We start from the raw sequence: 14,093 nt of genomic DNA on the forward strand, positions 1-14,093 counted from the left end.
CCGCCCATTGAGACTTTGTTATCTCCTTCAATAGAGAATTTAAGGACAGGCTACATGAACATGTATCAGGAATGACAAATATATAACTCATCGAGCCTTGTGCCAGAGAACTTAGTGACCTCCTAAAGGCTCTTTCATTTTTATTTCCCTATGATTCCATGAAGATTTGAAAATAAATACAATAAAAGCTTTGAGATGCAGTAAAGGAGCAATATAATGTTTTGAATAGATGACACCAATGCTGTCTTCCTGGGACTTTTGCCAGGTAAGTGATTTTGAACAACAGCTTTTCTGAACACTTATACTACTGAATCCCTCAATTTATTTTCATTGAAGTCTTCATTCTTAAATCCATATAAAGAAATTAGGCATCTGAACAGAGGGGAAACACATTCTGATCTTTAGGAACTGAGAAGTATGCTACAAATATTAATAAATGTAAATACCTGTATAAAGAACATTTCCATAATAAATATCTTTTCTATTCTCAGTTTGAACTGGTGGTCAGGTCATCTGATTAGTAGTATGTACTTGCAAATCCCAGGGGCTTTTATGAGTCTTTCAAGCCTTTTAATACTGCCAGCAGAAAAATGGTAGTTTTCTGTGGGCAAATTCTCATTTTGGTATAAATGTTAAAGATAAAATCAAGCGATAGTATTAATTGATGCAGTGTAATTCAGATATGACAATATATACAAAATTGAAAATTACCTTGAAAGGTACTTGAAAACATAAATATATCATACACTTAGAAGTTAGGGATGCCTATGTGTGAGATTATTTTATATCCTGATAATGTCTCTCATTTGTACAACAATAATATAGATCTTAATTAATTTATCAAAATCTATTTTCTTCTAAAAAGATTTTTTTCACGCAAGAGCAAAGCAATAGCACCATCTAGAAGAATCCTACTTTCAGTCATTTGTTAGTCCTTTCATATCTAACTTTTTTCCTCCTTTTTTTTTACTGGCTAGAAGAGAGCCCTTCTGTGTTTCCAATTTGGTGAAATTTATATAGAGTTTTAATACTGTAATTATTTGCATGAAGTATTAAAAATTTAAATAAATTAATATTCTTCTGTGTAAAGAAAAGTCTCTAAAAACATTTCAGATAACGAATTAATTAGCAGAATTTTATTTCTTTATATTAGACTGAGAAATGATTCAACCATTCTTGAAAGTTTTACAAAGTATAAAGACAGAATCTGATACTTGACAGAGAAAAAGCTTATACAGAAGGATAAAACTTATAAAAGTATAAGAAACTGAGAACAGAACATAAGACCAAAAATGCTAAAACATTTGAGATAAGCCTCAATACTTGATACTCCTTCCAGAATTTTTTCTCATATTGATAATACTGGACCAATATTAATGTGCCATGCGGCCGTAGTGCAGATGAAAAAAAAAATTGTCTCGTATAATGCCATGATAATTCAGATTAAATTTTCTGCCACAAGAAAAAAAAAAAACACAAAAAAACCCCAAACACAACAACAACAACAACAAAAAAAAAAACCCACCAAAAAAAAACTCACCAAAAAAAAGCCCCAAAAAAACCCAAAAAAACCAATACTGACATTAAATTTCATCTGGAGGCAGCAAAGAACATCCAGTGGCTCAAGTGTCCAGAACACCAAAAGGATTCTGATATCCAGCACTCAATTTTCCAGGAAATTTAAATATATAAAACAAAACCCCATGGTCAACGTCTTGATAATTATTTAGAATGCAAATTTAAATTTAGAACCTCTAATTTAAATCAGTAGACTAAATCAGAAAAAGAAAAACCAAAAACGCTTGAATCAGAATTTCACAGATTTCAGATACAGCTTTTCTTTCCAAATCTTTAAAAGTTTAAGAGAAGGTAAGGTCAAAATGCTGAACCTTGTAGCTGGGAAGAAAGGGGAGTATTTTTCTGTCATTTCCTTCACAGTGATGACAAAATTTTGCATCAGTTACTTAAATTTTACGAGATGCTCTTGCAGGCTAGACATATAATCTGTGATAAAATTTTAGGTTTGGTTTTGTTTTGGGTAAGTTTTTTCTGGTTTGTTTTGTGGAGGTTGTTTGTTTGTTTGTTTTGCTTTTTTTGTTTTGTTTTTAACTAGATGATTAAGCTTGTAGTCTGTGTCTTCCTTACCAAAATTTGAGTTGATCTTTTAGTTTTCCTGGGTTCCTGGCCATAAAGTAACAACTTAATAAGAAATTATAGAGAAAGTCAAGTACTGTGGAGAGGGAAGGACAAACATAGACTGTGTTTGTCAATCATCTTGCACAAGCTGGAATTTTCTCCACATGTCATTGTGGTGACAAGTATTGCATCACTGCAGTTAAGCTCTGAGGTGAGATAAGCATCATAAGCAATGGAACATTAATGAAATAAGAATTAGTTGAACTTTCCAATTAACCCTTCTAAGATTCCTCACTACAGACACAAGCAGTGAGGCAGAATTGTGTTGAGCAAAGATCTGTGCATGGATGTCAGAGCTAGCCCCAGGCCATGCTGGCACCACCATGCGATACACACAGCACTCAGGTGGGACTCTTCTGTTCCAGACAATCAACCCTGATTGCATGGGTGCCTTGTAGCTCAAGCTTCTTCAGGCCATGGTGATGATGATCCTGATGGAGATTTCTGTCAGGCAGTGAAGGAATCAGTGCTAGTTTAGGACCAGCCACGCTGTGCTCTGTGGCACACTGCAGACATGCCTGCAGAGTTCAACTGCTCCATGAGGAGAGAGGCCCACCAAAGATGTGAGACTGTAAAGTTGTAGTAAAAACCAAACCCCCTAAAGTCTTATTTCACAGAATCACAAAATTATGAGGGTTGGAAGGGACCTCTGAAGGTCATCTGAGCCCACTGCTAAAGCAGGTTCACCTGCAGCACATTGCCCAGGATCACTTCCAGGAGGGATTTGAATATTTCCAGAGGAGGAGACCTCACCACCTCTCTGTGAAGCCTGTACTAGTGCTCTGAACAGTGCTTCTTCACATGCAAAGTGCCTTCCCTGTGTATAATTTAAAGACTGCACAAGATGGAAGTTGTGAATCAGCAAAACATAGAAAGCACTTCATGGTTTCAAAAGAGAACCTCGCATCTTCTGTGTTTTGGACCTCACATCTTCTGTGGGCTTATAGGTGGCAATAGTCACAGCTGCACAGCTGAGGTCTGGCATCCTACACTGTGCAAATATGGTGCAACTGTTGATATTCCTGCTCAGCACAGACTGGAAGAGAATCAATAAAAAAATGGCACAACATAACCAATAAATATGGCATATAATATTTTCCTTTTTTTGAGTCAGCTTATAAGGAGCAGGAACAGGACATGTGCTTTTCATGTATTTCAACTTGCATTTAAAATGTATTAAATGTAAGTGATTTAGACTTTTTTATTTCATGTTCTAAATACAAAGAATCAGGACATTAGTATTTAGTGTTCTTTTAATTAAAATAGCAGTTTACTCTAAGCCCTGGAATTAATTACTTTTTGAACTGCTTCTCTGCTCTGCTAATAATGTTTGACAGTTTTAAAATAGAGTAGCTAGACTTGAGGCTATTCAGTTTAGTAGGCTGATGCAGAATACACTGAGAAAGATGAACTTTAATTTAAAAAACTGTCATGTGCAAGATCATACTATTCATTTAATGATGAAGACCTCTGTCAAAATTTGCATATGCACACTGTGAATAAAAGGCCATTCAGAAGATGGAAACTGAAAGTAATTTTGGCATTATTGACTTAATGATACTAAATTTTGTCCTAGCTATGACTTTAAAAAGAGCTATGACGTTAAAAATGCTGGGTTCAACATATTTTTGTTAATTATGAAATAGTGTTACAGGACCTAAATGACAGGACATGCATTTTAAACTAGAAATAGAAAAGTTTTAACCTGTAAAAACTTGTTCATGTAAATAATAGTCAAAGAAGGACTCCATATTTTTAGTTACCTTCTTGGAAAAATTGCAACTTTAGTGCTTACTAACATATTGCCCCAAAGCATAATGCAATCATTTTGTCTTATTTAGAATATTTTGATGCCAGTTCCCTGAAAGCAAAACCCCATGTATACAGATTCCTATGTCTGTTAGTGTTTTTAATGAATCAATTTTACCTGAGAAAATTCTTCAGTATTATCCATTAATATCCAAGTATCTCCATTAGGGCTATACCTACTTGCCTTTTGTATGTACTCTTTCCATCTTCTGCCAACTTTCCCCTTTTTCCCCCATCTCAAGATTAAGAGAAAGAGAATACAATAAATGTCTAAATTATGTGTTAGTCTTGAACCTAATCTTTTAAAATATCTTTTAAAATAAGACTTTACTTGGACTGACAAATATGTATCCAGCATCTTCAGTGAAATTTTATTGATTTACAACTGCCAATCAAGCCAGGCTTTTCCTTCTAATTCAGTGCTCCCAAATAACTCTTCCCGCTCTGCCTTCATCTCAGTCTAGTTTGGAGTCCATCATTTATTTACTTGTAGCTTTGCTGCTTGCACTATGTGTATAACTCATGTGCTAGATGTAGCAAAGATGCTGACTTGGAAATTAGAAACTTGCATGGAGCTTTCAAATTCCTTTCCCACAAGAGATTATAAATAAATGCTTTTTTTGAACCAGGTCTACAGTAATTAGTAATTTCATAGTATCTTGCAATAACTAATTTAAGTCCAAAATATATGATTTGCCACCACCTCTGCTACTCTCTTGCAAGAATGAAATGTTTGGCAAGACAGCAAGATTCATCCACTTCTTTCCATGGCACAATATTATAAGTGTTCCACTTAAATAATAAATATGACTCACCCTGCCTCCCTAGTGTAAAAATGACTATTTGTCTTAAATAGTATATTGAGCCCTATTAACAATTCCCTGGAAAAATACATTTAATTACAGCATTCCAATGGAACATTAATGAAATAAGAATTAGTTGAACTTTCCAATTAACCCTTCTAAGATTCCTCACTACTATGTAGGAGAAATGGTGCTGCTTCATCTTATTAAGGAGGTAATTTCTTTTGTCAGTACTAAAGAGAATATTTCAGGAAAACATCCAGATAACTATATAACTGAATTATACTTTCTCTTAAGTACTCTTCTTCATTCTTACAATGAAAAAGAGGTTTATACAGTCCCTATATATGTCACATTATTTCTAAATACAGTGTTCAGATGGGACCCCCACTGAGTATTTGGGTTTATTTACCCTAAATAGAGATATAGGAAAAAAGAGTGCAGTAAAAGCTGCAATGGAATGGCTCAGAGGTAAGTGCAGATGAATTAGCTAATAAAAAACTAGTAATTTTTTGTTAATTTTTTATTATGTAGTAATCATAGTAGTTTTGTAAGGAACTAATTATCTATTTTAAAACTAATTTTAACTTCTGCGATTTCAGGTTTTAATTTTAAATTATGCAGATTCCCATGGTTTATCTTCCACTGTTGTCTTCAAATTCTTAACCTGTGATAGATGACTCAGAATAAAATCTTGGGAAGATTTGCCATGAGTCTCATGTGCTTTTACAGTTGTTTCTTTGAAAACTGATTATTTATAATTTTTTCTCATTCTTTTGCTTATTTTTGGGAGGTTTTATTTGATGTTAGTTATTTTAGCCAGAGAGTAGTAATCACAAAATTCTTCCTAGATGACTTGGAAAAGTTAAAATTTTTTTTAGTCTTCCTGTCCAACAGCTTTCTTCCAGACTTTGCCAATAACAGGTATGGAATTTCTTGAGCTTTTTTAGATAGCAACATGTCTGTGTTTAATTCATAAACCAAATCATCAACGTGTGAATGAAAAAAAAAACAATACAACTAACAAAAAAAACCCAAACAACCCCCCAACCCACCCCTCCTTCTGCCCTTGCTCTGGAAATGGTAGAATTAAAAGTTCTTGAAAGCCTTAATTCAAGTGACAAATTTATCTCTTTCTTAAATGTGGAATCTGAGCTAGCACTTTTGCAAATGCCATTTGCTTCAGAGGGGATAGCTAGCAGAACTTTAGTTTTCTTCAAACTTTTTCTGGTAGGAAACCCCTATTAGTAAGAAATTGAAACCCCTATTAGTAAGAAATTTTTAAGCATGCGGCCCAATATATGTTTATTTATTTATTTATAAAATACAAAAATACAAACACTGACTACTGTACTAATTCATTGTATTTATTAAACCACATACAAAAACCAAAAATTAAGAAGGATGAGATAAGGATGAGCTAACAAACATTTTTTTTTAAAAATAGTTTTGTTTTGTTTTATTTCATTTATTAATGGTGTAAAAAAAAAGGTCTTTCTGCACCCTAATGGGTTGTATTATACACTCTACTAGTCCACAATTTCCCTCCATTTTGGAGACCACTGTTCTAAATAAAGAAAGAAAACTGAATACAGTAGGCAACCTTGCCAATTCCTGTATGACCCCAAATAATTACTTTTTTATTCATTCCATTTCAGAGTTACACTAGTCAAATAGGATAAAAGAAAAAAAAAAGAAGAAGAAATAAAAGTGTCCTGTAGAAGAGAAGTCTTTTATCCATTGAATTTGTGTGGTGTCATGTAAATCCAAGTTGCACTTATTAAATACAAGACTAATTATGAAAAACTGCAGTTGAAAAGTGTCAGATTTTTCTTCATTCCTTGTTTAAACTGCTTTCTTCTTATATTTAAGGGTTATCCCCCAGACTGGTTTGCAGAACAGAAATGCACTTCAATCTTCAAGAAAACTGTGTCAGAAGAGATGTTCTAAATGTGTTGTATTCAGGAGCACGTTTGTTGGAAGAGTGCAGACCCAAAGTCCTTCTGCACTTACAAGAGACAGTCTGTGAATGACCAGGAAATGGATAAGAGGAAAGATGTTATTTTAAGGGACTAAAAGGTTCCATTATCGTGATATCACACAGGAAGGTATATGTTATGCCTCTCTGTAAGTATTTCATCACAAAAGAATGGAATATATTTCAGTTTTTCGTGTTTCAGCCGCTGGCACTGAAAGCAATACTGACTAAGTCCATATTAATGTGCAATTCAGGGAAAAAAGGAGCCTGTCTGGAAGGTGAAATGGTTGGTACTGAGCTCTCCCTGCCTGCTCTGTCCCTGTATTTATTTAGCACTAGTTTTACTCTGCTCCTGTGGGGCTGCATGCCCTTTAGAAGTTGGAAAACAGACTGCTCTAGGAACACATCACTCAGCTCAGTTTCATCTGTAAGAAAAACAGCTCACACACTCAGAGTCTGCTCCAATTTGCAATCCAAAATGCAGTAAGTGAGGGCAATTGGGAGATCCATTTTAGAACCACACTTTTTATCTGAGCTAAACCATGAATGTAGATGTGCTGATCAGCTCGATGATTCATTTCAGTGTTTCCAAATGTCACACTGTGTATGTGTTATACTGAGCCTGTAGTTTGGATTTGCTACATACTCGCAAAAAAATAAAAAATCATTCACAAAGAAATTGTGGCAAACAGTGCATCTGTGATTACACATGACAGCATAGAATCCAAAATGTTTTTAAAAAAGGCATAAAGAAGAGAAATACTACTCTTGTATTTCTTCCTTCCCACTCTCAGAAGCATAGATTGCTTTCCATAAATAAGGAAGCCAGTGCCTTCTCCATTTCATAACTGTGCTGTTTCTTCCAGTTCAAGGAATGTTTGGTTGAAAATGTGGGAGAAACTGGTGGCAATTTTGAATCCTTTCAGTCTTTTGTCTACACAAAGAGGAATTAATTCCCTTAGTTTTTATAGGCTATAGTTAGAACAGTTGTCAATGGCAGAGTTGGGATAAGACAAGACTATTCAAAGCAGCCAAGAAAGGATGGACAAATGCTGGACAGGTTTTGTTTTCACAAGAAAGAATTTAATTGAGAAAGGTATGGAGTAATTTACCTAAGATTCCTCCATGCTGGGGAATTTTTAAGTGTGAATAACTTACCATTTTAACAGAGACTGAATAATCTCCTCTGGTTCAAGGAGAAAATAATCGAGATATATTATCTTCTTACACACTAAACTGAAAGTAAGCCAAGTCTGTGCTGAATATTAAGGAGTTTCTTTTTCTCTCTGAAACTGTTCCCCCACTTTATGATCCATTGTCACCCACTGTTTACAGACTCAAAGCATCACAGAGTGTTTGATGTGGGAAGGGACTTCTGGAGATTGTCTTTTCCAAGCCCCTGCCTGGACAGGGCCACTTACAGCCAGTTGCCCAGGACTTCTGCTTTTGACATACATATAGGCTAACCACAGAAGAGGGGGACAGCAAAGCAGAATTTTTATTTTCTTTTCCTGACATTGAAATACCAGCATAACACAATTCAGAGGCAAAAGCTTTTTTTTCTATGTGTTGAAGAAAACTCTCCTGTGATTCACATAGATCTCAATAGGAGATTGTACACTACTGTTTCAGACAAAACTGTGAGATATTTTCATGCTTATTTATCTTTTTCCATCTTGTAATCTCAATTTTGAAATGTTTCACAGTGCTTAAACTGGTCTATAAATGAATGATCTCCTTTCTGCCAAACCAACCATCCTCAAGCTGATCAGTGTCTTAAGTTTGCCCAAAGATGTTAGACAACAGGAAGGAAGTGCTTCATGTCTTGCTGAATAAAATATTCTGGGTTCAAACATATTGCTCTAAAAATCAATACAAAAATTCAGCTGTGAATGTGAAAGAGAGAGGCCAACAAAATGCACCATATAAAGAGATTGCAGTGTAATGGATGGTTTAAAACTACAAAGAATAGCATTGTATGTACTGAATCAAGGAACATAATTGTGTTGGATTTTCTTGCTTATTTTTAAAAACAAGATTCAGCTGACAACCAATATAGAACTAATAAAAGTACATTTCTAATCTAAAAGTGTGGTTGTCATTCCATATAATAAAATAAGCCAATGTTGTTACTCTAAGAAAAATGCAAAATCTAAAAAAACCCTTAAACTCATTTAAAAATCAATGGGACTTTTACCAAGTAAATCCAAAGACTTCCTAACACTACTAAAATGCCATTTGACACAATTGATTTTGGTTGTTAGGCTTTCCCATTTTTTTAAAACATTTCATGTTTTATTAAATGTCAGTCCTTTTCTTCCTTTTTAAATTTACTGCCTAGTAGAAATGTAAGGTTCTGGCAATTGTCTAGTTAGAGATGTAAAAATACATGCTAAGTTTATAAAAGTTTAGCTGTAGAATTCCATAGTAATGGAAGATGTGCCCCCCTAAGAACATGAGCTACTAGTTTACTAGTAGGAGCATTTACCAAAACTCACATAAAGAGATTTTGCAACAAAATGAGACATAAAGCCAAAAAAAGATGGCGGTGAACATTTCAGTAGTTGTATGAAGTTCAAAATTTCAAACTCTCTACAGAAGTGATATCTACTGGAGCAGAAAGCAATTTTGAAAAATCTCTAAATTGCAAACCCTGGGTACTTGCTTATAAACACTTGCATAAGCTTTTTGCATTCAATGGTGTAGATCCTGAGATATCTCCTTAAGGTCTCATTGCTAATGAGAACACTCAGTGGCCATTGTGGTCATGCCTCATTTTTTTTGTGGATGTCTCCCTCCATAACGATGGTTACTGATTACATTTTGGCATAAACACACTTGGTATGTTCTGCTTTCTGTTTCTCCATACTATTGCAATGGTGTCCTTAAAATTATGAGTGACAATAAAAGATCTAGGAATTTTAAAACTGGAAACATCATATTTCAGAAAAGGAAAAATGTGCAGCTCACTGTTATATTATGTGACACAGCACATTTCCCAGAACAGCAAAATCAGCTGTTTTGTGCCTACTTGTTCTATTACCTTTTTTTTAAGTAACTATAACTTGAAACTTAGCCATATGGATGTCTGCATCATCCTGCAGAAGAAACATCTGACTGTCTATAAACATTTGTATGACTATTTTCAACACAACCCTTTTTCTCTTACTCTACTGTTCCCTAAGATAGACTGCACATCTGTATAGAAGTTTATCCTATGGATAAATCAGCTGTCTTTCAATTACTCTACAAATAAAGTTCTGTAACTCCTTGTGGATGAGAATAAGGAAGGTCAGAGAAAGTGCTGAGAGGGTTAGAAAGCAGAGTAGGGACAGTTTATTGAGATTAACAGCTGCAAACTTGATGTTGCTCATGGCAAGATGGATTACACAAAACACGTGAATGCCTTCACAAAGTCTTACATCTTCTATATTCCTTATTATAAGGAGCTTACTCACAGCCCTGTAGCAGAACCCTGCACCCTGCTCACCCTGCAGGATTTTTAAGAGCTCAGTCAGGCTGGCTGGGCTGATGGCTGGCTGGCTGGTTGAGTGGGTGAATCCTGCTAGCCAAGATCACCTCTGACTTACCCTAATGTGTACGCTGTTATTGCTGACTGCCTGCAGTCCTAAACATTGATAACAGATACAGTCTTCATTCCAGAGTATGGGGCAGACCATCCACAGGCTGGAAAAAACCCCAAAAAACGCCGAGGCTTTTTATTAAAACATGGCTTTTTACTGGGAAAAATAAATAAATAAATACATGCATAAATAAATATCCAGGCTTCCTCATCATGCATCTTCCAGAATAGCTGCTGTGCTGCTCAGTGCTGTCCCAAAGGCAGCAAGGGTATCCACCTCATTAAAAGGTGCCCTGAAGACAACAGGCCTCCCGCCTAGGCTAACACAGCCCCAGCCCACCGGCAGACCCCGGGATGCGGGACAGACCCGTCCGGCCGCAGCGGGCAGCCCGGCTCCGCGGAGCCGCGGGCACGCAGACACCGCTGCCCTCCCACCTGCGCTCACCCCCCTCCTCCGTGCTTCTCCGCACCCGCGCAAAGCAGGATGCCGGGCTGCATTTCATGTGTAGTTGACTTACAGCCTCCTTCCCAACACCTCCCCCTCCTCTCCCTGCCCCGGCTGTTCTTCCAGACACACTTTTCTTGTTGCAAACGGCGTGAGCATCAGGTGCGGGCAAGGAGGAGCGGCGCCGACCCCGCCTCCGAGATGCTGCTGCGGCGTGGGGAGCCCGGGGCAGGGGCTGCGGGTATCCCGGGTGCCCTCGCTCTGCCCCCATCCCCGCGGGGGTCGGCGGCTTTCCCGCAGCCTGGCCGCCGCAACAGCGGTGCAGAGGAGCCGGAGGATGCCATCCTGTTCCCCTTGCACTTCTGTGACACAAACCTTCCCTTCTCCTCGTCCCTCCCCGCCGCCCCAGCCGTGCGCTTCGCTCCCTGTCCTTTCTTGGCGCCCTCTCCTCTCCCGGGCCGGGAGCGCCGGGGCCGCGGCGCTGCGGGAGTCAGAGGTGCGGGCTGCCGCGGCTCTGCAGGGCCGGCTCCCGGGGCCGAGAGGGGACACAGCCCTTTCTGCTCATCCGCTCGTCCTCCCCTCTTGTTTTCCATTGAGACCATTTCAAGCCCTCTCAATACTCTTATTATTAATATGATTTCTCTACTAGATTCTGCCCCCGTCCCTCCCGCCCTGACCACTAGCGCTCCGCAATCTCGTCAAAAGGATGGGTGTTTGGGGTGGGTTGTAGCTGGGGAGGAAGATGGGTCCTAGACGCGGGGGGAGGGCGGGAGAGAAAGGGAGAGATTTTGCAGTCGTCTCTGGGCTGATTGGAAGAGGTAATCATTGTATCTGCGGCCGGAGGATTAGCAGATAAACTTTTATTGCTCCCTTTTGTGCGTGTGTGTGCGTGTCTTTGTGCGTGCGTGGGTGTGGGTGTGTAGAGGAAGAAGTCTCTCAAGGGGGAAAATCTTTTCAATTTCCCTTTGGCAGGTGCAGGTCAAGGAGGAACTCATGAGCATTTTGTCTGATCCATGAACTGATTAGGAGAGGGGAAGCGATCCCTCTCCTCTTACCCTTCCTTTCCCAGTTTTGAAATCATTCCTTCCCCACCACTGCCGCCCTCCCGTCCTTCCCCTCCTCTTTCCCTTCCCCTTCCCCTCCACTGAATGAATGGAAGAGTCTCCACGGTTTTCTTCTGTTTCTCACCCTGGACTGGAGAAGTGAGGGGGCATCTATCTATCCTCATCCATCTCTTTCTCGCTCCATCCATTCTCAAGGGGATCTCAGACCGTGCAATGTGTTTTCAGCCTCTTGCCGCTGCTACCACTTGATACTGTGTTATGCGCAGGGAGAGGGTTTTGCAAAAATGGATTTATTCTATTTTAAAGGATTTCTTCTCTAATAAGGTTCTCATTGCACACAAATATGACTAAATCCCCTATTTGGTAAATCTTTCTCTACCCCACCCCTCCTCTTTGGGTTCCCTCCCGCCCGCCCCCACCCCTTCAGAGGAGCAAGCACAGGGAGCTGATGACGGACCCATTAATCCCTTCTTCAATGCATCAAAAGAAGCCGAAGGGCTGGAAGTCGCTGGGCTCGGAGTCCTGCAGGAAATGCTTCGATCTGCTTTTGGTGCTGTATGAAACTGGTGACTAGGGGCTCGGCTCGCTCCGCCGCCGCCGCCCGCCGGCACCTGGATGCGCGGGCCGCCGCCGCCGCCTTGCCCGCCGCCGCCGCCGCCGCCGCCGCGATGCACCGCTCGTGGCGGTGCTGGTGATCGCTCGGGTGTGATGGGATTGAGCCGGCGGTGATCATTTGAAGGCGGTGAGGGAGAGCGAGGGTGAGGAAAGGCTGCTCGGCTCTGCTGTGTGTGTGGGCTTTTTTTTTTCTCCTTTTTTTTCTTCTTCTTCTTCTTTTCCTACTTCCATCCTCTCCCCGCCACTGGAAGTCCTCCCGTATCTAAATGGAATTAGTGGAGACCGAAGCCCCTTGTGTAAGGAACAGACATGACCCATGGGCGCAGCTTCTTTCACAGTGAGTATCAATCTCCCCCTTCCCACCCCCGACCGAGCTCCGCTGCCGCGCACGGGCTCCTGCCCTCCGCTGCTCCACACCTGGCTGGCTAACGGGACGCCCAGGCTCCCTGGGCCAAGGGGCGAACTCCCCCCACGCACACACCGCATCCTCTCCCCCACCACGCTGCGGAGCCCCGGAGGGGAGCCGGTGTCTGCCAGCGCCGTGGGGCGGGCGGCGGGGCACGCTCCCGGGGCTGGAGGCTTTCACCTGGGCACGGCAGGTTTGGTGGCTTTTGCCGCGCCGGCAGAGAGCGGGGGGAGCTGCCGCCGCCGTGGGGCCCCGGCCGTGGCTCCAAGCGGCCGCCGAGGGTGAGGGGGCGCGGGGCAGCGCCGGGAGCCGCGGCGGGGGCGGGGGCGGCCGCACCGGGCACGGATCCCGGAGAGCTGCGGGGCGGGGGCGGCGCTTTCGGCTGAAATCCACCAGGATTAGCAAGGAGGCACCGAAAGATATCACCTACTCTTCCAAGACCTTAGGGGCCTCAAGGCGCGGGGTGGGACTCCCTCTCCCGCCTCTGCTTTGCGGAGGGTCCGCTGTTCTGAAGGGGCTTGACTGGCCCCAGTTCCTCCCAGCACTTCTCTGTGCGCCCACACCTGTACAATAGCGCTATGACCAGGTATTGCTTGTCCAACAACTCTTCGCCAGGCTAAGCCACGTCTGTGCCAAATCACAGCCTCCTAAATGCCTGGCCAAGAGATAAATCACTTAATGTACAGCTTGTAATGAAAAAAATGCACAGATCCAAAAAAGATGGAAAGATGCGTAATCAGAGCGGCACTAGAAAGCACGATTATAATTACACCCGTGATTAAGAGGGAAAGGGGGAGGAGGAAGACCGTGAGAATGCAACAAGAAATTCTGTGGAAACTTCTTTAAAATAATTCCAAAACCGAGATAATGACAATATTGTTGCTATGCTGCCAACACTTCCCAAGTGACAATTTTCAAAGAGTGAAGGTTCCATGGTTGGTCCCTTTGGGGTCTTGTTTTTTCTCCCCCCTCTCTGAAAAGCACTGTTATTTTTTTGTGGCTTGAGAAAGAAAAAGGCATGAGAAATTCAAACCTGAAATTGGGTATCAGGGGTGCGTTTGTGCAGAGGGATCATAGAATAAAATGGTCTGCCTTGTCTGCTTGAATAATATGTATTTGTGTTGGCTTTTCCCAAGAAGATCACAATTTTAATTACTTTCTGGCAACTTGCATATTTTGGTGCTGCTGTTAATA

General features: G+C 40.7%; 1 protein-coding gene and 1 long non-coding RNA gene across 4 annotated transcripts in view; one reads left to right on the forward strand and one right to left on the reverse strand.

Moving 5' to 3' along the window:
* Positions 1 to 6,107: 6,107 nt before the first annotated feature.
* Positions 6,108 to 12,124, reverse strand: LOC139605087 (uncharacterized). The gene is made up of 3 exons (XR_011684229.1): positions 12,003 to 12,124; positions 10,377 to 10,473; positions 6,108 to 6,831 (listed from the first exon to the last, which is right to left on the reverse strand). It is a non-coding gene; the product is annotated as an uncharacterized lncRNA (long non-coding RNA).
* The window catches only part of NETO1 (neuropilin and tolloid like 1), a 62,870-nt gene continuing 60,889 nt past the window's right edge, over positions 12,113 to 14,093 (forward strand). For 2 of the 3 annotated variants that reach the window (XM_071456459.1, XM_071456462.1), the window contains exon 1: positions 12,190 to 12,830. In XM_071456459.1, the coding sequence (XP_071312560.1) occupies positions 12,803 to 12,830 (28 nt within the window). In that variant the 5' untranslated portion in view covers positions 12,190 to 12,802. Of the gene's footprint in view, positions 12,831 to 14,093 lie in introns of all 3 variants that reach the window. The other variant, XR_011684223.1, reaches the window with a different exon arrangement.

The sequence above is a fragment of the Agelaius tricolor genome, unplaced genomic scaffold (assembly GCF_023055355.1).
Source record: "Agelaius tricolor isolate 1412-34295 unplaced genomic scaffold, bAgeTri1.0.p SCAF_2, whole genome shotgun sequence".
NCBI lineage: Eukaryota > Metazoa > Chordata > Aves > Passeriformes > Icteridae > Agelaius > Agelaius tricolor.